Here is a 23,346-nt window from a genome sequence, read left to right as displayed (position 1 = left end):
CAACGATCCATGCACTTTATACTCCGTGACACTGATTACAACGCCCACACTGTCACAGCATTCCTTCCACATCGTCCCTGTTTCCTGATTCCGTTCATCTCTCTTTCCTATCTCTGCTGAGCTTTATCCCTGGGCAAATACTTCCCTTTTAATCTTGCATGATCGATTGTTTTCGTTTGCTATTTTTGATGAAAATATGCACAGCAAAACCAGCTCCCCTGTTGCGGTTATTAGACACAATGGTAAGTGACAGTGGTGACAATCTTGACACTATGCGTACAGTCTCATTAGTTCCATTCTACTTGGTTCACTTGCATTTCCTAAGATCCTGGATCCCGATCTTCTCATCTGCACTTGAAAATAGCTGCTGATCCTTTAGTCTTTTATCATTTTTTTAAAAGTTATAATACTAAAGAGTGTCAATATTTACTCTTTGGGTTGAACTGTTACTTAGCTTAAAGGCTGATTTCAGGAGACAGTTTTCATTCAACGCTTCAAGAGCAACTCAAGGTCCCAATCTTGGGGACTCCTTTACTCTCAACAGGTCTAGTAAATCTAACTTGTTTAAGAACTTGAAGTTCAGTTCCAGATACTGCACCCTTTTTATCAATAGTCATGTATTGTGTTCCTAATCAGAATGTTCAGTCGTGGTGTAGGGCACCATCTAGTTCTTCCAGTCTCAAGAGAAAGAAGGCAAAGAGCTGTTCTAGAAAGGGTACAGTCAACACGCACACCGGACACAGGGATTTTGAAATAAGTGTTCTTTCTGGACTGGTGGTACCTTCAGAGGTTTGTATCCTCATATAGGGTTTTTATGATGGCTTTATTTTATGAGCTGTATCTATCTCAATAATTCAGACCACATGTTGTTGTTGTTGTTAGGTGCCATTGAGTTGTAGGCGACTCATAGTGACCCTATAAACCAAAGACCTGGACACCTGTATAACTTAAGTCCTTTCTTCGGGTTCATAGGGTTTCCAGAGGCAAGCTATTATGGAAGTGGATGCCACTCCTGCTTCTAAGCTTGTTCTAATCGGGAAGCCACACCAGACACTGTCCACCATGGGTAACCATTCTCACATTTGACTCCTCAGTGTCAGCGTTCAGCTTCACAGCAACCACAAGTTACCTCTGCACAGCAAGTGGACAGACAAGGGCTAAGCGACCTTGAAGAATGCTTCACCAAAAAGAGTTAAAGGCAGGCCTAAGGGCCGCGGAGTAGAGTCACCCACCTTTGGCTTAGCAGCATGACTTTCTGTCCACTAGGCCAACTGATCTCTCTCCACAGAACAGTGGTTAAAAAGTCAGAGAGCCACCTCAGCTCTGCTATGTATGTGACCCGGGACAGCTGTCACTCTGAACCTCAGTTTCCTCTTCTGGATCACGGCAATACCCGTGTAAAAGGGCTGTTGTGAGAATTAAACGAGACAAAGCTTAAAAAGGGCTTAGCTCCCATAGATCAGGGGACACTTCAGCGTGACAGTGGGCTCCCCTTCACAGAGGAGGAATTACAGGAACGCAAATGTTTACCAAGAACGGGGAAGTCTCCCTGGAGGAGATGGCCTCTGAGCTGAATCACAAGTAAGGTGAAGACTTAGACGTGAAGACATGAGGGAAATGAAGGGGAGGGCCTCTTGGCAGGAAGCCATGTGCCTGCAGAGGAAGAGGTGGGAAATGATGGGTATGTGCCGGTCTGGCTGGAACGCAGGGTATGTGTGAAAGGGAGCAATAGGATGTGAGTGGAAAAGGCAGGCGAGTGAGTAAAATCAGAGGCAGCCTTTGGATGCCAGGAGAGGAACCAACATCACAAAAGCAATGTGGAGGATTTTTTTTCTCTCCAAGAAAACTAACGGTGTCAGCAATAACAAAAATAAATCTACAAGCAGATAGACAGACAGACAGGCAAAACATATATATATGAGCAGGTAATGTGACTACACCCTTTCCAGATGTTTGACATATGGTATTTCTATATTCACACTTTGTTGTTGTTGTTGTTGTTATGTGCTGCACGTACAATAGCGCTGAAACCTGCTCTATCCTGTGTCCACTTCACTGTCTCTGACATACCCACCCCCCATTACCTGTGTCACTGAATCAATCTATCTCATCGAGGGTCTTCCTTTCTTGCGCTGTCCCTCCACCCTCCCAAGCATGGCATCGCTCTCCAAGGACTTGTCCCTCCTTGCAACATGTCCAAAGTATGTCAGATGAAGCTTCAGAATCCTTGCCTCCAAGGAGCAGCCTGATTTCACCCTCTCCAGGATGAACCTGTTTGTTCTCCTGGCAGTCCATGGTATATTCAATACTCTTCTCCAGCACCACAGCTCAAAGGCATCAATTCTTTTTCTATGATCCCTACTCATTGTCTAGCTCTCTGACACATAGAAAGCAATTGTGAAGATTATGGCTTAGGTCAGATGCACCTTAGTCTCCAGAATGACGTCATTGCTCTTCAGTATGCTATAAAGAAATTCTCATACATAACAGAGCCAGCAGGAGGCAAAGATATGTAAACTCTTAAATGTAATCAAATACCACAGAGGAATGTGTTACTGGTCCTAGGGTCTCAAGACTATAAACTTGGAAGGATTCAAATGGCAAAACATAATTCATACAAAGCCAATATTCTACATCATACACTGGTGAGCAGTGACTGAGGTCTTGAAAGCTTTGGAGTAGCCATGTAGGGTACAGCTACTGGTTTCTCCCTGTCCAATACCAAGAAGGGAAGAAAAAGATACTAGAAACAATCACAATCCAAAGGACTCCTGGGCCACCTGAACCTCAACCTCCCATATCCTGAGCCCAGCAGAATTAGATGGTGCCTGGTACACCTGCTGACTACATTAAAAGGCGTCACAGTACATAGCTCTTCCTACAGAAAGAATTAAAGCCTCAGAAACCACATGGGTTAGTTCTACTCTGTCCTGTAGGGTGGCTACGAGTTAGAAGAATAGCAATGGACTTGGTTATACACATTTCTGTGACTGCTACACATATATTCATACATATAACATAGCACACAGGAGCACATGCACACATGCACACAAACACTTCACAGGATTGGTTTACTGACTTTGAAGGCACTGGATGGTATCTCACGGAGCAGCTTGGTCAACAGGCACAAAACGGTCCACAAAGCTTATGGTATACATTCTGGCTTAGTAAGTAGTAACTGGAACCTCGAGAGCATATGAGCAGTCCTTAAAAATATAAACTATCGGGATCTTACTTATCTGGAGCAAAAGAAAGAAGCTAAAGATTGAAAGGAAAAACCAGTCTATAGGACCAACCGCCTACACAAGCCACGGCCTCATCTTCCAGAGACAGGGAGAACTCGATGATGCCCAGCTATCAGAGACACAACAGACGGCCCTGGACAGAACGGGAGAAAAGCTGCAGGTGGAAACTAACAATCTTATAAAAGATAAAAATCGGCCAGATTTACTGGAACAGAAGCAACCTGGGGAACCCCTCACACCATCACTCTGAGAGACTCTTTTTTTTAAAAAAAAAAATTTTATTATTGTTTGTGCATGTACCATCAAATACGATCTGACTTGTACGGGAGGGGATTGTCCCTCCTTCTCCAGCAGAGCATCTGGTGGATTTGAATCGCACATCTCTGGGACTGCAGTGTAGCTTCTTGCCACTAGGCCACCAGAGCTCCCTTGAGAGACTCTTGAATCTTTGTGAAACTACTTTAGGAGGCCCTCTTTCAACTAAAGAACAGATTGGCTCATAAAGTACACAGTATTACTCCTGCGTGTTGGGCTCCTTTTTGTTTATATTGTTCTATGTCATTGAGTCGGAGCTGACTCATAGTTGATCCTCCATTGGGTTTTCAGAGATTGTAAATTGCCTAGGAGATCACCTATCTTTCCTTCTCAGAGCGGCTTTTTGGTTTGGCAGCAGAACTCCTTATCTGCTAGGCCACCAGAGGATAGAGAGTTTATATTAAGGGGGGGGGGGTAGGATTCTAAGCCTAAACAGTCAACATTTACCCTAAAGCAAAAAATAAAAAATTAGGAGTGGGGCAGCGAAACAAGAATAATAGAAGTGGAACAACTAGTACAGACATAATGAGAATGAGAATGCTAGCACCATGTGGAAAATGTAACCAAGCCACTGAACAACAGCTGTAGAAAGTGATAAAATGGGAACCCCATTCGCAGTGTAAACTATTGCTCAAAATGCAATACAATATTTTAAAAAGATAGAAGACCCTATGAAGCATAGTTGTAGTCTGACATGTATAAAGTTGCTGTGAGTCTGAATTCACTTGATGGTAACGGGGGAGGGTGTCAGGGGGGGATTACACTCTCTTGTATTGAAACATAAAACCAAAGATTGTAGTTCAGTTGATTCTTGCATAGAGTGAGCCTACAGGATGGAGCAGAATTGTCCCAGGGAGCTTGTGAGGCTGCTAAAAGAAATAAACAAAATTAGAGTAAGCAGCAACAGTGGACTGGTTACTGAAGGAATAGAGTCAGTATAGAAGCTTCGACCAGTGGCCAGGCCAGAGGCAATGTGGGGAGCAAAGGAGGGAAAGAAGCCTCAAAAGACCCACAGAGGACACCATGGATACAGGCGGTGGGGCCAAGGGGCAGCAGGGCATTAAAGAAGAGAGAGATGGGGTGGGAAAGACAGAGATTCTGAGTGTCAAAGAAACAAGAAACCCAGAAAAAGAATCTGAGAAAGAGATGCTCAAAACCTTCACGAAGGGTCCAGAACACACTGGAGGGTGAGAATGAGACAGGCCCTCGCAAGTGAAATCTAAAGGGTAAGCATGCTCAGCTCCCCGATGTCCCACTGCCCCTCCACTGCTCAGTGGGGCCCTCCCTCCATGAACTAGGCATGGTAGCAGGCACTGAGAATCTCTGGTGGGCCCCTGTCCATTCTCACGAGGGGTTCACTGGATGATGGCCCACTGGAATGATGGCCCCACTGGGTGCACACCCTGGCGTTACTGGAACTGAGAGCCCAGTCCAGCTGGCCTGGGTGGAGGAGTGTGCTGGAGGCAGGAACCCAGGACTAGGGCCCACAGAACAAGGTACCTGCCAAATGGAATTTTGATTCACCACTTAACAAAACACTTAAACAAACACCACCTTTGTTATATTGTGAGTAAGAGTCTAATTTGCTATTAGAATCATTGTTTTGTTTAAAGCCTCAGCCTCTCCTGTGTGGGTTGAAAACAATTTGGATCTGAACACTGATCCCTACCGCCCACAGGGTTTTTAGAAGTTTGATGGTGGGGAGGGGTATTTGAGAGTGGTGAAGGGCTTTTCTCCTGATTCCCCCCAGACCCTACACCTCCTCTCTTCCTACAGCCGGCCTCATAAGTGACTTCTGCAGAGAAGCATTCCTACTCGGGAACACCGTCAGCAGGATGGTTTCCTCTTTGATCTAAGACCTCCCTCCCAGCCTTCTACGGCCTCTTTACACTCTCCCAAGGCCAAGTGCAACCAAGCCCCCGCACTGCTTAACTAGACCTGGGACCTCCGAACAGGGGGCAGCCTCTTCACGGAGCATGAGCCGGATTCATTCATTAACCAGCCACATTCTGCTTTACCAAGGGCGGTCACATCCAGGTGTTTGCATTCACACTACAGGCAGCTGGGCTCTAGAAGGACAGACTCTGAAGATGGCCTAGAACTTGGAGTACTTGGTCATTGCTCCCACGCCCTGAGGCAGTGACGTGGCACTGGATGAAGGAGAGGCCAATGGGAAGGTGGATACCGCATGACCCTCATATGTGCCCAGTCGCTGTGGGCATTGCCCTCTGCCAGCCCATGCCCTCAGCACTAGAAAGCTATGCGAGTGGTGGGCTCTTCCAGGGTCAGTGCTCCCACACAAATAAGTCCTTTGTGGCACAACGGTTAAGTGCTCGGTTGTTAACACAGTGGTCAGCAGTTTGAATCCACCGGTGTCCCTGCAGGAGAAACACCTGGCGCTCTATCCCGTACAGATTACAGCCTAGAAAACCCAATAGGGTGGTTCTGTTCTGTAACATATGTTTGTCACGTGCCATCGAGTCGGAACTGACCCATCGCTGGCTCTCCAGCAGGTTTTCAGAAGCAGTGAATTACCAAGGAGGAGACTGCCCATCTTTCTCCCATGGAACAGCAGGTGGATTTGAACCCTGAGCCTTTGGGTTGGCAGCACAACTCCTCACCACTAAGCCACCAGAGCTCTATTAATACATAGAGGTCGCTATAAGTGGGCATTAACATGACAGCATACAACGGAACTTGCCTTTCTGCGGCTCATTCATAATATTAATGTCTAAGGAGCACCGGTCAGAAGCCTGAGATCTCTTCTCCTCCCAGGACCCACTGCTCCTGGGCTTCTACTGTCACACAGATGGCAGCAAAACTGTGCTGTTATCTCAGATGATAAGACTCCACGTCTGCCCCGTCTCAGCCACTCCAACTACTCCTGCTGACTTGGTAACACAGACTCGGTAACTGTGTAAGTTAGAGGACACTGTGGTGGTCCAGGCCCCTAGGAAGCTGAGCTGCGAACCCTCAGGTCGTGCCTCTTTGGCAGCTGAAATCCACTGGCAGATCTGAGAGAGAAGGATGGACAAGGTCCCCCTGTGAGATTTACAGCCTCCCCTTGGAAACCTAATGAAGACAAAGTCATTGAGTCTGTTCTGACGCAGCAGCAATGATTACAGTCTTCGCAATGGTCATAGACCCTGCTCAGTTACATCTATGAGAAATGGAATCTTCTAGCACAGACGTTCTAAGGAGAGAGCTAGGAATACTTCTGTAACCTTAAGGCTTAACCGAGCCCATCAACATTTCAGCTCCTCGGCTTCCTTGGGGAGGGCCTCCTCCATTTGTAGTACAGCCCCCTGCCTGGTGGGCGCCTCAATAACTGGAGAATCTGAGGAAATCAACTTCACTTCCCTCAATCTTATCAACAGAGTCTGCTTTGGACAATATGTATCTCACATAAGTCCCCCTTCATTTCAGCATGCCTTCCATTACAATGAGCGACCAATAAACACACACACACACACACAATGTATCTCACATAAGTCCCCCTTCATTTCAGCATGCCTTCCATTACAATGAGCGACCAATAACAAACTTCAAAGCAGAACATTACTCAGTCATGAAAGAGTTAGCTGCTATCTCTACTTTGAGGTGATGAGAGAATGAGGCTTGGAGAGGGTTAGTTAACTTGTCCAAAGAGGCACGTCCAGGCAGATGCAAGGGCTGGAATTTCAGCCCAGGTGTCCAATGCTGAAACCATGTATGTAAGAAAAATGCTAGACTACATGCTATTCTAAACAAGTCTCTTCAATCTTCAAATGACTGAGAGCTTGACATTCATCCTGGTAGCTTCAGTACAGTATTCAGTGAAGTAGGCGAGATCAAGCCCACTGAGGGGAACGACTACTAATGTTGTTGTTGTGTATTGTCAAGTTGGAATAGACTCATAGCCGACCCTTCAGAAGAGTTTCAGAGGCAATCAATCACACAGGAGATTGCCCATCTTTCTCCTGTGGGGCAGGTGGTGGATTTGAACCACCTGCCTTTGGGTTGGCTGCGCAACTCTTTACTATCAAGCCATGAAGAGCATGAAATAATTTAGAGACGGTTGTTAAAAACCATGAGGAAGACAGGCTGTGGAATTAGACCAGGGCCTGACTCCCTGCTCTTTGGCATTCTGGTACCATCTATCTTCTAGAAAGTTACTGTAGTTCTGTTGGTCTCTGTAGAATGACAGTAATACTAACTATCTCATGGTCTTTGTTTGGAGGTTCAGTCAATGAGGGAATCCAAGTGAACTCTTATCTTAGCAAGTTACTCATGTTTGAAGTCTCTATTCTGCCACTGTCATTCTTCCTGGGCCCAAGTGGCTTCCACTGAAGAAAACAAAGAGTCTGAATCAGATGATTGAAGACCCCTTCCAGCTCTGAAAAATCTGTGACTCATGCACACTCAATGGGCTGGGTGGGTTTGAACTCCCAAGAGGGTCACTCAGGGTCAGTCATTCCAGTTCCTAGCCCAGCTCTTCCACGGCATCAAGCAGGAAGTTCATGTCAATCACCCTTTGCTCCCGGGCCTCAGTTTCCCTCCCTTCTCGCCCATAGTCAGAACACATGGACAGGCGTGCAGTATGCTTGGAATTCTCCCAAAGGGCTGCACACACTCGAAGGTGTCCTCACCAATGACCTGTCCCGGTGAGTCCTGTGACATCCCAGCCTCCAGACTCTGATCCCTCAGTTCTCCTGCCAGTTCTTCTGAAGACCCTCTTGTTTAAAAAACAAAGAATATTTTCTCTGTTTTATTAAATTTTCCAACAGGACAGAAATGATCTTAGCATTTCTTGAGAAATTTTTACACTACTATCTTGAATGCTGTATCATCTTTAGGATTGTAAAACAGAAAGAATATAACTTCTACAGAAAGTCCTCAATTTGTGTTATTTATGTCTATTTCCCCTGGGTTTCACAGACTGTTATTATACCACTAACCATGTAAGCATCAGATCCAAGTGCTGGCTTAGCCTGCATCTGCCGAGAACAGTAACTGCCTTTCTGGAAAGACAACACACAACACACACCTGCATATTCTCTGCCCTGTTTCAGCATGCAAGGAGCCCTGGGGTGGAGCAGAGTAAGTGCTGGGCTGCTAACCAAAAGGTCAGTGGTTTGAATCCACAAGGCATGCCCCAGGGAAAAGATGAGGCACTTTTCTTCCTTCCATAAAGATTCACAGCTTTGGAAATCTATCGGGGCAACGCTCATCTGTCCTACTCGGTCACTCCGACTCTGAGGAAGTGAAACCCAGGGGACGATTAATGCTAAGACACACGGACACCTTCAAGGAACACAGGGCCCACAAGATGGAAACAAGGACCGTTCTCCGGCGCAGAGAGATTAAGCCCTCTCCGCCACACATACTTTGGGCACGTGGCCAGGAGGGACTGGTCCTTGGAGAAGACATCATGCTCAGAAAGGTGGAGGGACAACACAGGAGAGGAAGATCCTGGATGAGATGGATTGGTATGGTAACTGGGGCGATGGGTGTTGGTGTGTCAGAGTCAGTGAGACTGGCTCAGGGCAGGGAAGGGTTCAGAGCTGCTGTACATATGGTTGCTAGGGGTCGCAGGTGACTTGACCACACATAAAAACAACAACAAAGCTAGCAGTGCCGCGAATCGGGACTTCCATCTTCCTAAGGTATAAGAGAATAAATTTCTGTTTCATCAAGGCATCTGCTTGTGGTATTTGTTGCAGCAACACTTGATAACTAAGGCTCTCACCAATCTCCTGCTGAAGGACATGTGAGCAGCATCTCCTTCCTTTGAGAAGTCCTTTAATAAGTTCTACTATGTCAACTGTTTTTACATGTTGCTGTAAAAAAATGTTGGGTTGGATAGGTAAGTATTGAGCATTTACAAAAAATATCTGGGAGATGGAAAGAAAGTAGTGGGGAGCTGCTAGCACAAATTATGTTGTTGTTGTTGTTGTGTACTGTCAAGTTGAAACGGACCAATTGCTGACGCTACAGTGAGTTTTCAGAGGCAGTCAGTTGCATGGGAGGAGACTGCCCACCTTTCAGCCATAGAGCAGCTGGTGGCCTTGAACCATGTGCCTTCGGGATGGCAGCACAGCTTCTTGCCACTAGGCCACCAGAGCTCCCACTGGCACACATAGCAGATCCAAATTATTTTCGTAAAAACACAGTATGCCACTTGCATCAATTTTACCTGCTTTCCACTCATGGAGCTTCTAGGCGGGTTTTGGGCATCAGCTGAACACCAAGTGTTGTACCACCAGATGCGTGCAGCCCACTCTACTCACACACCAACTCACAGGACAACAGTGGCTACTGGATGGCATCTTCAAGAGTAAGGGTTTAGGGTCAGATCCTACACTCACGAGTGTATGGAAAATAATCAGTACCGATCAAAATGGTAAAGGAAAGGGGAAAGGTCTGGTGTGAAACATAAAGCATATTAACTTTATGAACTTTGTATGTAAACCAGTATAAAATAATTTTTTTTAAAAAAAAAAGTACTCTAGGCAAGTTCTAGTGGCCTAGTGCCAAGAAGCTGCACTACAATCCCTGAGGTGAGTGGTTCAAGTCCACCAGATGCTCTGCTGGAGAAGGAGGGACAATCTCCTCCTGTAATAGTCAGATCTGATTTGATGGTACACACACACACACACACACACACACACACACACACACACACAAATAATACTTTTTTTTTAAAAAGTACTCTAAAAATTCCTTCGGAAGCAACATATTGACTCTCTAAAAGTCCAAATTAGTCAAGATTATATTTACAAGTGAATCGTATGCTTTCTGAACATCTCTCTCACTATGTGGCGGAACATCCAGGCTTCAGAAGAGACCCAGAAACAGAGCCAGAGCAGGAAGGAGCAGATCCACACGCCCAGCTCACCACCTCTCCAAACAAAGCAAGACCCACCGCCACCGAGCTGACTCCAGGACGGTGACACCATAGGACAGAGCAGAGCTATCCCACAGGGTTTGCAAGGCTGTCAATCTTCACAGAAGCCGACTTCCACGTCCTTCTCCAGGAAAGAGGCAGGATGATTCAAGGTGCTCTACCACCCGGGCTCTTTAGCGGACTTCCACTTGGGAAAAACACAAGCTGAGTGGAAAGGTAGCCAGAATCCCCCAAACTCTTTGCTTGTCCCTTCCTTTTTCCTGCTTCTCCTTCTCTCTCTTATTATCCTCCTCCCCATCCTTTTTGGGTCAAAAGCATCTATGTAGCCGACTGGGCCAAAGAGCCTGTAATAGGTCCCCATAGTACTTATTTACTATCTCCCACCTGCCATGTGCTCTGTGGATCTGCAACAGCGTGAAAAGTGAGTCCACGTAGTCAGTGGACAACACCTTCCTGAGAACCATCCACCCGGCCTGCAAAGATAGGGTGCTTGTGAGGTGTTATCAAGTCGACTTTAGATTCAGTGCAAGCCCATGTGACAGAGTTAACCCCACTCACAGGATTTTCTTGGCTGCATTTTTATGGGAACAGATTGCCAGCTCTTCCTTCTGCAGTGCAGCTAGGTGGATTGGAACTGCCAATAGTTTGGTTAGCAGCTGAGTGTTTACCCATCACCTCTTCCTGGTTCTTTCGAGGCAGGATCAGAACCTGCCATTTCCTGAGTGACCTGTGTCAGTACCCGGTCTTGGAGGCTGACAACTAAACGTCCTTCCAGAGCCACATCTGATAAAGGACCAGGTTGGGACCCAGACCTCCCAAGTCAGGGGAAATACAACCACTTTAGTGAAGCCTGACTCTACCTTACTGAAGCCTCATTACTTAAGACCTTTTATGTGGAATTCAGAGTCGGATATTAAGTCTTTTGTTTCATAAAAAATAAAATAAAATTCCAACACACCTCCTCTGAGCCGGGCACCAGAAACAACCTGGCGCTGATTTTCCTGGGCAGGGGAAAATGCACCCTGATTTATGAAACTCAGACCTGCAGAGATTCACTCCCCACAGCTGCTGCTTCTCCTGGTGCCGTGAGCACAGGCTCTGCCTCAGTCCGCTCCCACTTGATGGCTCAGGAAGTCCCTGCCTGACTGGATGTCTCCTCTTGAAATGAACCAGTCATTCTGAAAAGGGCAGAGGTAGCGATGTCATCATTTTCCTTTTTATAGAACATACGCAGACATAAAAACACCAGATCCTAAGAAACCGTTAAAAACCTTCAGCCTGTTAAAAAATGACCAGGGCGCCTGGTGGTGTGGAGTTGTGACTAAGAGCTGAGCGCTGGAGCCAGGCAGGTTTGGGCTGGTTCCTGACCTTGCGTAAGTCACTTAACCTCTCTCTCAGCCTGGCCTGGTCTCCTAACTGCAAACTCTCCTAGAGATGGGAGGGTTCACGGTGACGGACTTAGCACACAGACACTGTGTGACCCATTGAAAGTACTCACTCAGCATTACCGACGTGCTGTCACCATCCACCATTCCAAACAGCCCAAAACTGGCATCTTCATGGTGTCCCCCCCCATCACAAAGGCTGTGGCACCTGATTGGCTACAAGATCACTCTACTACCTGTCCACCCCTAATCCTCTGTCCAGCTGGAGGAAATGATGGAGGCAGCGAGGGCTCCTCTTCTCCACAAGAAATGAGCGGAGTGGACTGGGTACCAGTGACTGAGAATCGCACGCTTTGGTTTGAACCCTCACTCATCACCCTCCAGCTGTGTGACTCTGAGGCATCTTGACTTCTCTATGCTCCAATCCCATCATTCCATCCTCTCATCATGGAGATGATAACTGTACAACTGTAGGTTGTTATAAAGGTTACTTAAAACACCGCCTGGCAGACAAAGAATTACGGTAAGTAAAAAAAAATTGAATAGATGTCTTGTTTTGAATGAAAAAGATGGTCTTGGGAATCTCAAAGTCTCAAATCCCACTCATTTTACTCTTCCCATCCTTATTTGACAGCCTGAATGCACAACAAAGCTGACAATATCTCGCCTCAGCTTAACCCTTCTTCTCCTTACCCTTCCCCCTTGCCATCTAGACAGCGAGCCTTGTCAATTCTATCTAAAACGCTTGCCCTGCTCCAACCCCTAGTAATTCCCTCAGCACAGAGCCCTTCATGCAGTCTCCTCTGTTGCGATTAACTGCCTCTGAAAGCTCGCTGGAGGGTCAGCTATGGGTTGGTTCCAACTCAATAGTACACAACAACAACTCCTCACTTACGGATTATCTCATTATCTGACAACTGGCACTTAAAACTGAGTGACCCAAAGTCAATCTACTATCTGCCTATTTAGTACTGGCATTAATGAATGCCCAAGTGCAAGGTTAAGAGTAACACAGGCTGTGATGGTTCAGGTGTCAGCTGGTCCATGCTTCTCTGCATTTTGGCAATTATGTAATGATGAGGCTTAGCAGTTATGTAATGATGTAGTCATCCTCCATTTTTACACAGTGCTAATTTTCACATGACAACCTAATCTTTTCAGTTGTTCCCCTCCCACACACTCTTTTAATTTATTTATGTTGTTATGTACCATTGAGTTGGAATCAATTCATAGCTGACCCTCAAGCAAGTTTTCAGAGGTGGTAAATTGTATGGAAGGAGACTGCTCATCTTTCTCTTGTAAAGCAGCTGGTAGATCTGGACAGCATGACTTCAGGTGGGCAGCACAGTTCCTTACCACTAGGTCACCAGAACTTCTTTTTATTTAACCATTTAAAAAAAAAAAGTCATAAGTCACTCTGGATGTCTGACCTTAAGTTCCCCAAGTTATATCTGTATTTACAAGGTTCTGTGTGGGAGTTTGGAGGCTGGCCAGTGGTAGATGTGTCCAAAGAGACAACACTAGATGGATACTATGATCCCATGTTACTTTTTGGCTGCAGGATATCTGTGTGGATAGCAAGATCTAAATGCAAAACATAGAGAGGGGGAGGAGGGGTGGGCAGGGAGAAGAATGCAACAATGAATGAATGGAAATCCTAAATCTCTGTAAATATTCATTTAAATAAATAAACAAACTAACACAGACAAAGATTGCTAGCAGACACTGAAGAAAACTGTGCATACCTTATACAGCAGCCGTTACGACTAGTCTCGGGAACCATGCTGATGTGGAGGAAGGGGTATCTTTCTCTGTGGCTGAAACCAGTCCCAACTCTCTCTACAACACCTCTCATGCTGCCTCTGGAATTACTATTAAGCAACCCAATCCGATCATGCTCTGCACCTCCCCATAAATCTTCAATGGCTCCCCATCACTCTATCAAGTAGTGTTTATTTTTTAAATTTTAATTTAATTGTATTCTTTTATTATTTGTGCATGTGTGTACCATCAAATCAGATCTGACTGGTTACAGGAGGAGATTGTCCCTCCTTCTCCAGCAGAGCATCTGGTGGATTCGAACCATGTACTTCTGGGATTGTAGTGCAGCTTCTTGCCACTAGGCCACCAGAGCTCGCCTCAAGTAGTGTTTAAAAGCCCCAAGATTCTATCTCCAGGCTCTCATTTCAGTCTCCTATGTAAGCACGAACCCTGTTAACTCTTTGTTCTCTGTCTTCGCCAAGCCATCTTCCCTCTCTTCAGACCCTCATGCCAGGAGTAACTTCTTATCAATCATAGGCCCTCCACCTGGACACCCACATTCTGTCCACAATACTTAGTACATAGTGCTGTTGTTGTTGTTGTTTGCCATCAAGTCAGCACCAACTCATAGTTGACCCTCCAGTGGGTTTCCAGAGGCAGTAAATCACATGAGAGAAGCCAGTCCATTTCTCTCCCAAGCAGCAGTTGGTGGACTGGAACTTCCTGCGCTCGGGTCGGCAGAGTAACTCCTTTCTCACTAGCCACCATAGCTCCGTAGTACGTACTGAAGTAAATAATTTGGCAAAGAGCAAGTGTGCTGAAATATTCACTGGACTTTAAAGGCAATGTTAAGACTGCCTGGCTTTCAACCATTGTCACTGAACAGTTTGTGTAACACTAATGAAAAGGAAACTAAACTACTGTGTAAATCATTACTGAAAACACAATACTACAATGTTTAAATGTTTTACATAAGAAAGTGTGTCTCACACACACGTGTGCACATGCAGACAAATTCTATATATAACAACAAAAATTGCCTAAGTTCCAAGAGAGAAGGGTGTGTGGTTAGATACATCATGTCCCTGGCCACAGGACAAAGTAAGCTGTGAGGCAGGAGGTTTCAACCCAGGATGGAAAGGTCCAAGTGTGTTAGAATTTCAAAATGCCCATCACACAAAGGAAAATCTGAGCTCTAACTCTGGTCAACACCCTCCCCTCTAATGTTGCCAAAAAAATAGAGATTACGTGAATTGATAGGTCTCTTTACAGAGTCCCATCTAATACATTTCTCAGGAGCTCAAGTTCTCCTCCTGAAGGTGAGTTTTGGGACTGCATGCCTGCCTCTCCCACAATTCTGCCCGAGTAGTAAGCTTCTCACTGAAGGGTCCTGGGACCACTCAAAGCACCATGGACCTGAGTGAGAGCAGCCTGGCTGGACCTCCACATCCCGTCCCCCAAGGAGAAGGCACAGGCTCACTGACTCTCCACAGTCAGGTGGAGAACGCCCAACATCAGGCAGGAACTCTGGTGAATGTCCCAGCTTGCTTTCGGACTCTGTTCCCTAATAGACAAACTAGTCTGGTTCCAGCCTCGTTTCTTACCAAGACCTTGGCTTTACCTGCCAAGTTCCAGGCCCACACAGTCCAGGGGCACTGCCAGCCAGCAAGCAAACTAACTATGGCTGTGGACTGAGCTCTCTGCGAGGCTACCTATCCAGGTTGCACGCTGTATTCTTTCAGATCCCAGGATTCTGCTCCAGCCTCATCCTGGCTAGTAGGCAGGTGGGAGCTCCCCACTGTACCTCAAGACCCCAGACACTACATGCCTGATCAAAGCATCACAACCCACTGGGGCCAGTTGGGCTGACCTGGTGCTGCCTGTGGTATCTGTACTTCAGGAGCCCCTGGACTGTGCTTACTGAAAAGCTGGTGGTCAAGTTCTGTTCTAACCCACTGGGAGCTCTGGTGGCCTAGAGGCAGCTGCACTGTAATCCCAAAGGCACATGGTTTGAATCCCCCAGCTGCAATCTCCTCCAGAGTTGGTTCCCAGTCAACATCACACAACATTCGGATAGACAGGTGGCCACTATTAAGTCAGGTGACTTGATGGCAACTGATTACTGCTAACCGAGGCAGCCCTGGCCTATAGAAAGCCAAATCCCTGTCCCCTCCATTCGCAGAACTTCTGCAATCTGTAGCAGGAAGGAATGCTACAGGGACCTTGACTTTGGTGCATTTATTTGCTTTCTATGTGGAGGTAACCAGCAACAGCGGATTCCTAACTGCTTAAGTTGTCTCTGTGTATCATGATCAATGTATTTCTAGTAAGAAACATTTTCTTAGGAAATGCATCTCTTTCCTGAAGTGTCTTCTTGAAAGAGCCCCCAGGAAGGAGGAGCTAATGTAATGTAGTGGACACTCAGAATGTAGGCAATCTGAACTGAATATATCTCAACTGTGGAAATGTTAGGAGTCTCTGGTTCCTCCCTCGGGGCATTTATGGAGGTTTGGATGTTGGGTTCCAGGGAAGAAAAATCGTACTGGGGAGAGCCAGGGCGATGCAGATGCCAGATACAATTCGAATTCCCTTCCCATTCCCTATAGCCATAAGGTATGACCAGGTGAAAAGAGGAAAAGTTACCAAGGTGGGGAGTCCGAGGGAGACATGGAGAAGAGAGCGAGCTGGGGACCCCGGGAGCACCGGCCCGCGCTTAGGGCAGAGCTCGGGGAGAAGGTGACCTGGCCGGCGCCCCCAGCGGGTCAGTCTCCCCTTCTCGGGCAGGCCCCCGGTCGGTCCGGGAGCCCCGGTGGCCCGCTCACCTCTCGCGCGGAGCGGATCTGCTGGCGCAGCGCGTCCTTACAGCCGTAGGGGCCGCCGGCGCCCACACCGCGCGGCTGGAAGTGCGCCTCGACGCGCGTGGCTCCGCGGTAGGCGCCCTGGTAGAAGGCCGGCCAGCCGAGCTCGAGCAGCGGCGGCTCCAAGTCCGACTGCTCCGGGAAGTAGGTGCCGGACGAGCAGTCGTGCGACGAGCCGAAGGAGTCCTCGGCGCCCGCCGCCGCGCCCTCCTGGTCAGGCCGCTCGCTCGCGCTCAGGATCGCGCACACCTCGTCCGGGTTCAGGAAGCGGCCCAGGCGCTCGCGCCGCAGGAAGATCGAGAAGGCGTCGGGGCCGCCTGTCACCAGCTCCTCGAGCGCGAGGCGCTGCGCTTCGCTGTACAGTTCGGCCGGGTTGGGAGGCCCGCATGGCGACAAGCAGTCGGCCGGCAGCTCGTCCAGGACTTCGGACCGCAAGGCCATGGCTGCAGCCTCCAAGGACCGCTCTTAGGCAAGTACGGGCGTGCGCAACCGCCTTTATATGCATCTTTGAATCAAACTGGCCCGCGCCATTGGCCGCTTCGCTCCGCCCCGCTCTCCTATTGGCTATAGTCTTGGCTAGCCCCTCCTCATGCCGATAGTTTCGCACATGCGCTGACATGGCCACAGCCCCTCAAGTGCTATTGGTGGCTGTCAGGGCCGCGCCTCTGCAACCGAGCCCATGCTTTTTCGCTGTTTGAGATTTAAACCTTACTGCTTAGTTCATGTTAAGTCACAGCCTTAAAAAAAAAAAGTCACAACTTTGGAAGCTCTATACAATGTTGCCATGAATCTGAATCGACTCGATGGCAATGAGTTTGAGTATTCATTATCCTGTGTCCAAGTTGTCCCGGCGACGAAGTGGTTAAACTCTCGGTTGCTAACAAAAGATTGTTAGTTCGAACTCAGGACCATTGAGTTCACGACGAGCATCTCCGTTCAAGAAAAATGTGGCAGTCGCCCTCCATGCACATTTTTAGTTTTTGAGTTCTCTATTCTACAGACTCGCTGTAAATCGGAATCTACGCAATGGCAATGGCTTAGGTTTGATTTGCGTTTACTCTGTTACTCTGTGTCGGCTCCGTGCAGGAGATCACAGCTCTTAATCTGCTTGAGAGAAGAGGGCTTTGTAAAAAAGAGTTTAGTTTGCCTTTGACAGACAGAGCGGGGCATGGAACCCCGTATCCTAGCGCGCCCCCTGCCGGCAGGCCTCGCAGCTCGTTCTCTCCGGGTGGGACAGTCAGGTTTAAACCACTGGAAAGAGTGTACCTCTCCCGAGTCCTGAGATGCAAAGATGTCAGGCTAGAGACCAAGATATGCCTGATTCAGGCCATGGTCTTTGCAATTACTTATTATGCATCAGAGAACTGGACAATGACTAAGGATGACAGAAGAATTGATGCCTTTGAGTTGTGGAGCTGGAGAAGTCTTTTTTTTTTTTTTTTAATGGAACACTTCTTGCTGATCTTCTCTGTATCGTCCCAATTTTAGTATATGTGCTACCGAAGCGAGCACTGGAGAAGAGTCTTGAACATTCCATGGACTGCCAAGAAAACAAACAGGTGTGTATTGGAGATGGTGAAACCAAGTTTCTCCTTGAAAGTTAGGATTTTGAAGCTCCATCTCATTAAAAGGCACGTGGCCAGGAGGGACCGGTCTTTGTAGAAGGTCATTGTGCTTGGAAGGGTGGAGGGATGGCACAGGAGAGGAAAACCCTGGATGAGACGGATTGACACAGTAGCTGGAATAATGGAGGTACATATGTCTGAATCAGTTGAGACTGGCTCAGGGTGGAGTAGAGTTCAGAGCTGTTGTATATAAGGTCATAATGGCACATCACAACAACACATAGATAAATAATACATAAAGATTGTGTGTATTTTATTCTAAGTGTGTGTATTTTATTCTATTTTTTTAAAAAAAAAAACTCATTACCATCAAGTTAATTCTGACTCATTGTGACCCTCCATCGGGTTTCCAAAATTTTTACAGAATAAATTTCCAGACTTTCTCCCTGGGAGGATGCAGCAGCAGGTAGATTTGAACAACAGACCTGGCAGTTAGGAGCACAGCATGTCACTATGTCACCAGAGCTCCTTTAGAACCCAAACAGCTGCCATCCAGTCATTTCCAATGCATGTCAGCAGAACTGTCCCTTGGGTTTTCAGAGGCTGATTGTTGGACAGCGTATCCCCAGGCCTTTCTCCTGGGCAGACTCATGATCAAATAGCCAGCCTTTCAATTAAACGCTGACCACATGCATTAACTGTTTGCATCACTCAGGCTTTATGTATATGTGGACACTGGGTGCCATCCAGACTGGAATCTTCCTGTTTATGGATTTTTTTACTCTACGTTGTAATCTTTATGGGAGTAGATAACTTGATCTTTCTTTCTTGGAGCACTTAACCACAGTGCCACAAAGTATCTGTGTGTGTGTGTGTGTGTGTGTGTGTGTGTGTGTGGTCTTTGTTACCTAGTACTCTGGCATCCACTTCCTAAACAACATGCCTCTGAAAACTCTATGAACTTTGAGAAATGACGACATTAATTGAAAGGTTTCCGGTCTTTTGTTCATAGGGTCATGAGTCATGCTCAATTTGATGGCAATCAACAACCACTTATATCAGAGATGCCACAAGGGGATGGTGTTAACAAACAGAAGTGCATTCTCTCACAATTTAGGAGATTGGAAGGGCCATGCCAGCTCCAGAGAAAGGTATTCCTTCTTTGTCAGCTCTGAGGGAATGTTCTTGTTTCTTTACCTTGTTTCTTGGAGCTCTATTTGCATGTGAATTGGCATTAACCTTTCTCCATCTCTGCTTTCTATCTTGCTTGCCTAAGCTCCTTTTTACCTCAAAAATATTATCTCAATGCATACTCTCCACTTACTCTGCCTCATTCCCAAATGGGAATAGAACCACAAACACTGATGTTAGGATTTATATAGCACCTACTCTGGAAGACACAATTCATTCCATAACTTTCCACCTCTTGGCCACCAAATTCATGTCTTTGTCACATGCAAACCACACTCACCCCATCACATTATCTCAAAAATCTTAAGTCAATGCCAAGTCTAAGATCTCATTTTAGGAACATGTAAATAAAATATGCACAAGACTTTAGGCCTATTTCCATTCTGGGGCAAAATTCCTCTTCATCTGTAAACCTGGGGAATCTAGAATCCAAGTTTTATCTGCTTAATCTGTCTGCTTCTTAAGTTCAGTGGTAGAACAGGCACAAGGCAAACACACTTCCATTCTGAATGAGAGAACTGTAAGGGGAAAAGGAGTAACAGGTACTAAATAACTCCAAAACCCAGAAGAACCAATTTATTAGCCTTGTCATCTTGCAAATAATCCTCTTTTCTCGAGATCTTCTTTTTTTTAAAAAAAAAAAATTTTTTTAAATTTTATTATTTTTGTGTTCGTGTACCGTCAAATCAGATCTGACTGGTACAGGAGGAGATTGCCCCTCCTTACCCGGCAGAGCATCTGGTGGATTCGAACCGTGTCTCGAGATCTTCTGAGCAGTAACCTCCAGACTCTGGGCGCTGGCCATGCTCACTGGATTCTGGGTGGAAACCTTCCACACTTTGAGCATTGCCTATTTTGTGCTGGATTCTGGGTAGAATTCTACAAACATAACCTTTCAGCCTTGCACTTCAGTTCGGTCTTCCAGGTTCACAGGGATAAACCTCACTCCCTTAGCTTCAGGAAGCCCCACTCTCCCAGTGCACTATGACCCCTTGGTCTCAGCAGATCTTGTTCTTCTGCACCTTGGGCATGGCAGCCTTGTTCCCTCAGTTTTCAGAGGGCACCTCATCCCCATGGAACACACCGAAATAGCAGCTCCCACACTCTAGACCTGAGATTGGATTCTTTGACACTTACAAAGCTATGGTCCCACATTTGAGATGCAGGAGACCATGGCCTCTCCTTTGAGACTAAGAAGGCCCTACTTCTCCCCCTCCTCTGTCTTCTCTGCACTAGGAGCAGCTTTCCTGCCACAGCCCCACATCCCCTGAAAGTGTGTACCTGCACCATGTTTGTCTCCACCCCTTCCCTGGTCAGGAGTGCCTCTCAGCTGCTGAACCGTCCACTGTCTGCAGTGGTCCTGGAACAACCAGAGACACTGAGAGATGAGAATTTTAGTAGCTTGGCAGCCCCACTTTCCTCGATCCCTATTTATTCCAGACCAGTACCAACACAGCAGCCAAGTTCATTGGGGCTGGGGCTGCCATGGTTGGAGTGGCTGGCTGGCTCTGAAGCTGGGATTGGGACTGTGTTTGGGAGCCTCATCATTGGTTATGCCAGGAACCCTTCTCTGAAGCAGCAGCTCTTCTACGCTCTTCTGGGCTTTGCCCTCTCAGAGGCCATGGCGCTCTTCTATCTGATGGCGGCCTCTATGATCCTTTTCGCCGTGTGAAGGAGCCGTCTCCACCTCCCAGAGTTTGCTAGTTTTCTCCCCCTCCCCCGTGTTTTGTCCTTTCCCTGTGTCTCCCCAGGCAGCCTGGGAAAAGTGATTAGAAGGCCCTACTTCTTATGATCCTTCCAACGGTCCTGCTCATCCCTGATTTCTCTAGGAATGGCCTTTTTATCTTGTTGGAGGGCAATAGACTTTCTATGGCCTGATTTCTCCTTGTAGAATTCTTTTTTTTTTAATTATTAATTTCAATGAAAATTTATAGACACTGGGTTTCCATTCAATAATTGTTACACTTTTCTCCCCGTCCAACCCTTCCCCCCCTCCCCAGTACACTACACTCTTGGAAAAGTAAAAGAAAAATTCTTTCCTTGTTTTACAATCCCTTCCCCCAGGGTCCACTCCACTATGCAGCCTTCGCCCTGGATTCCCGTCATGACAAAAATACCTAATCACATATCCCTTTTAAACAGTTTTCTCCCTCATCTGTTCAATGCAGTATACATTATTTTACCCATCTTTCTCAGTCTCCCCCCAACCCCGAGGTCAGTCCTGTTTTACAACAGTGGCACCATGCAATATTTGTCCTCTTGTGACTGAGATACTTCACTCAGCCTAATGTCCTTCATGGTCACCCATTTTGAATAATATTGTATGAGTTCCTTGTTTTTCAATGCAGTGTAGTATTCCATTGTGTGAATATACCCCAGCTTCTCTATCCATTCATTTGTTGATGGGCACTTAGGTTGTTTCCAACTCCTTGCTATTGTGAACAAAGCCACAATAAACAGGGTGTGCATATATCTGCTTGGAAGTCAGTTATGGTCTCTTTGGGGTATTTTCCCAGTAGTGGAATTGCTGGGTCAAATGGTATCTCTACAACTTTTTGAGAAAGCGTCATACCACCTTCCACAGTGGTTGCACCATTTTACACTCCCACCAACCGTGAATAAGGGTTCCAGTTTCTCCACATCCTCGCCAGCATTTGTTGCTTGCTCTTCTGTTAAATTTTGCTATTCTGACTGGGGTGAGATGGTATCTCATAGTTGTTTTGTCCTTGTAGAATTCTAAGAGGCAGGCAGACAGTATTCTTACACTATCCACATAACCTTAAGTAAGGTGTTGGGCTTTCTGCTGTGGTGGTTGGCAGCGGGGGGATTTGAACCGCTGAGCTGGCAGCCGCCAGAGCTCCCATCTATCATGTATTTGTTACTCTAATCACCTACCTTTCCTTGGCTTCCTCAGGTTTCATCACATCTCAGTGTGGCAAGGCTTCTATTTCCTATTGTCTGAGCCTCAGAGCGCGCTTGGTATCAGGAACCTCTCAGGAAGATCCCGTGGTGATGAAAACAGGAAATCTGGAGCCCTCACCCCCCTTCAAGGCAGCACAGTTTGAAAGAGCACAGAGCAATGACCACAGCCACACTGCCAGGTGTTATTAAAAGAAATTTAATAATCTTAATTAAAAACGTTTAACAGCGAATTCCGTCACAGGCCTTGGCAGCTGGAAGCAACTTTGGGTCAAGCCCCTTTGGGGTATGGTTGAGACACGGCCTAGGTCACCAAGCCCCCCATCACTACTGTGTGGTGAGGGGTTACCCAGAAGTTACTTTAATACAATATCAAAGATCTGCAAGGATTTTTCTTTTTTTTAAAAAAGTTTTAAATATATTAGACTCTCTTGATTGCCATTTTTACACAAAGCTGCTGATACAGTATACAGAGTTTTCATAATTTTTTTTCACATAAAATACATTTTTGTTAAGTGTTCTCTGTACATCAGTGGCTTCTGGTCTGGTGGATTATTGCGGCGGGCTGGGGGTCTGCGGACTTTTGCTGGATGCGCAGAGCCAGGCCCCGCACCGTGGCACTTGCGATGCCCATGGGAAGCAGGCCCTCTGGCCACTGCCATGGAGAGAACTGCAGCTTCTGTCAAGGGCGGGTCACCTGCATGGTGTCATCCAGTGACCACGGGCCCATTGCTCTCATAGGCCTTTGGGAAGGCGAGGCTGTCCCCAGGCTACAAGTAGCAAGAGTTAAATACCGTCCATCTGGGCATCTTATAAGGAACACCTTTTTGGAAAGTACCCCAGTGTCTGCTCTGAGTGATCAGGTAGAAAAGAGAGATCAAGATCCGAAGATATCTTGACACTGTTAGCCAAAAAGATCTGTTACAAAAGCCAGCAAACTGCGGTGAGCAAGCCAAGTGGGCGGTTCCCTAAGTCCCTTGAAGTCGAGCGAACAGTGCAGACCAGTTCAATCAGTGCTGCGTAACTGAGGGGGAAATTAGACGCAAAGTCTTCAGTATTATATGAGCCTAGGGTTTAGTTTGCTGGGCTTCTACCTAGGGACTTACAGCTTGGTGACAACCACCCATTCCCAGCTGTCTGGGACACAGGGTGGGAGCAGGGAGCCCTTAGTGCATCCACCACTCAGGTGTGGCACCTGTTTTAGAAATGGCTGCCAGATAC

General features: G+C 46.8%; 1 protein-coding gene and 1 pseudogene across 1 annotated transcript in view; one reads left to right on the top strand and one right to left on the bottom strand.

Moving 5' to 3' along the window:
• The window catches only part of FAM83D (family with sequence similarity 83, member D), a 34,979-nt gene extending 17,998 nt beyond the window's left edge, over positions 1–16,981 (bottom strand). The window contains 1 exon segment of the mRNA XM_006881528.1: positions 16,415–16,981. Within this exon segment, the coding sequence (XP_006881590.1) occupies positions 16,415–16,981 (567 nt within the window).
• A 637-nt stretch (positions 16,982–17,618) lies between these two features.
• Positions 17,619–20,878, top strand: LOC102851621 (annotated as a pseudogene).
• Positions 20,879–23,346: the final 2,468 nt, after the last annotated feature.

The sequence above is a fragment of the Elephantulus edwardii genome, unplaced genomic scaffold (genome assembly GCF_000299155.1).
Source record: "Elephantulus edwardii isolate Elephantulus edwardi_28Jun2011 unplaced genomic scaffold, EleEdw1.0 scaffold00015, whole genome shotgun sequence".
In the NCBI taxonomy this organism is placed as follows: Eukaryota; Metazoa; Chordata; class Mammalia; order Macroscelidea; family Macroscelididae; genus Elephantulus; species Elephantulus edwardii.
The sequence above is the reverse complement of the archived record's forward strand: the minus strand, read 5'-3'. Positions and strand labels throughout refer to the sequence as shown.